Raw genomic sequence first — 1,591 nt, forward strand, 5'->3', positions numbered from 1 at the left:
GTAGTTCTCACCTTTGTACAGTAGATGAGCATCAACACACAGACGCCCAGGCCTGAGCCGAGAGAGGAGGAGTCAGAATCTCCTACCGTGGGGACTAGGCACAGGTAGAAGGCCTACCCTTGACTTGAATCTCAGCCTGCTGCCCACCCCCGCCCCCAAGCTTCTCGACACACCCACCCCATGCTGCTTCAGCCCAGGTATCCTAGGACTAACTACCACTTTTGAATTTGTTTCAGTGATTGACACTGTGGAACCTTATTTGTTTACATTTAAATGCCTAAATATTTGTAAGTGACTTTTTAATGATGTATAAAACTATTTAACGTTTACAGTGAATTGGTTTGCATTTGCAAATTTTTTATGTGTTTTATCTTTATAAACCAAGTCTATTCACAGAACTATGAAGATGCTTATTAATACCCAAGTACATATACTATAGGTCTTCCCTGGTAGCTCACTTGGTAAAGAATCTGCCTGCAATGCAGGAGACCCCGGTTCGATTCCTGGGTCAGGAAGATCCACTGGAGAAGGGATAGGCTACCCACTCCAGTATTCTGGCCTGGAGAATTCCATGGACTGTATAATCCATGGGGTCACAAAGAGTCAGACATGACTGAGCGACTTCTATGCATACACTATACATCAAGTTTAGCAAACAAGTAGAATCTTTTTTTCCTCCAGGCAATAATTCAAATGATTCTCAGAGATCATGCATCTTATAATCTGACTGCAAATTCTATCCTGCCACGTGGTCTTTAACATCACCTAAAAAAATGGAGCCAGTCCTGGCTGAGACCACAGGAAGCTAACCAGCCTCAGCAGAGGCCAGGCAGAGAACGAGGTACTTACCTGGTTTTCTGCTCCAGAGGGCTGGAGAGCGAGTGCACCGAAATGTGCCTGGACTCTGCAGGCGAAGGCTGTGGCTTTCTGTCAGGACAGGTGGTGGTGACAGTGGACCGGCCCAGACCTACGGGGCAGGAGCAACCAGGAAAAGCACGTTACAAACTGCATGGAGAAGATGGCAGTGCAGCTTCTAGAGACTTCTACCACTTTGAAAATGCATTCGATCATCTTTGCAAGCAGTGGGGTATGTGAAAATTATCCACAAAACTAACAATTCAGGCGTGAAAATGAAACTTCAGTGATAACAGGAGAACACATGAAACTAACCAGCAGCCAAAGAAAAGCCACAGTCACTCTAAAAACCTCCACGTGCCAAGCAAAATGCTGGCACTTGACCCTCCATCCTACGGCCTGCACACCACCTGTAACCTGGGGTGGGGGAGTCAGGGTTCCCTAGGAGCCCACAGTTCAGAGGCTCCCATGACTCCCAGTTTATCAGCCTCCAGCTGCACTGTTACCCAGAGGAGATGGGGGATGAGGAGCAACTGACCCCCAACCAGAGCATCCACAGGCCTGTGTCCATAGCTCACCTTCCAGGTATGTTTCACTATCGAGGCTTCTCGGTTTGGGGAGTGGCGTGGAGGAGAGTCGCCTGGAGGCTGTGCTCTTGTGTGACCTTGAGGCCATGCTGCTGGGCACCTCGGACACCTCGCTGTCATCCCCTCCGCGCGTGCTTACTGGAGGCTGC

General features: G+C 48.9%; 1 protein-coding gene across 1 annotated transcript in view; it reads right to left on the bottom strand.

The window, feature by feature from the left end:
- LOC104983408 (oral-facial-digital syndrome 1 protein-like) overlaps window positions 1-1,585 on the bottom strand; it is a gene marked incomplete at its 3' end in the record, with an annotated part of 7,181 nt that extends 5,596 nt beyond the window's left edge. Inside the window, exons 1-2 of the mRNA XM_010832855.1 lie at window positions 1,434-1,585; window positions 850-967 (exon numbers count right to left, since the gene is read on the bottom strand). Coding sequence (XP_010831157.1) covers window positions 850-967; window positions 1,434-1,530 — 215 coding nt within the window. The remainder of the gene's footprint in view (window positions 1-849; window positions 968-1,433) is intronic.
- Between the last annotated feature and the right edge of the window lie 6 nt (window positions 1,586-1,591).

This window comes from Bison bison, unplaced genomic scaffold (assembly GCF_000754665.1).
Source record: "Bison bison bison isolate TAMUID 2011002044 unplaced genomic scaffold, Bison_UMD1.0 scf7180017862521, whole genome shotgun sequence".
NCBI lineage: Eukaryota > Metazoa > Chordata > Mammalia > Artiodactyla > Bovidae > Bison > Bison bison.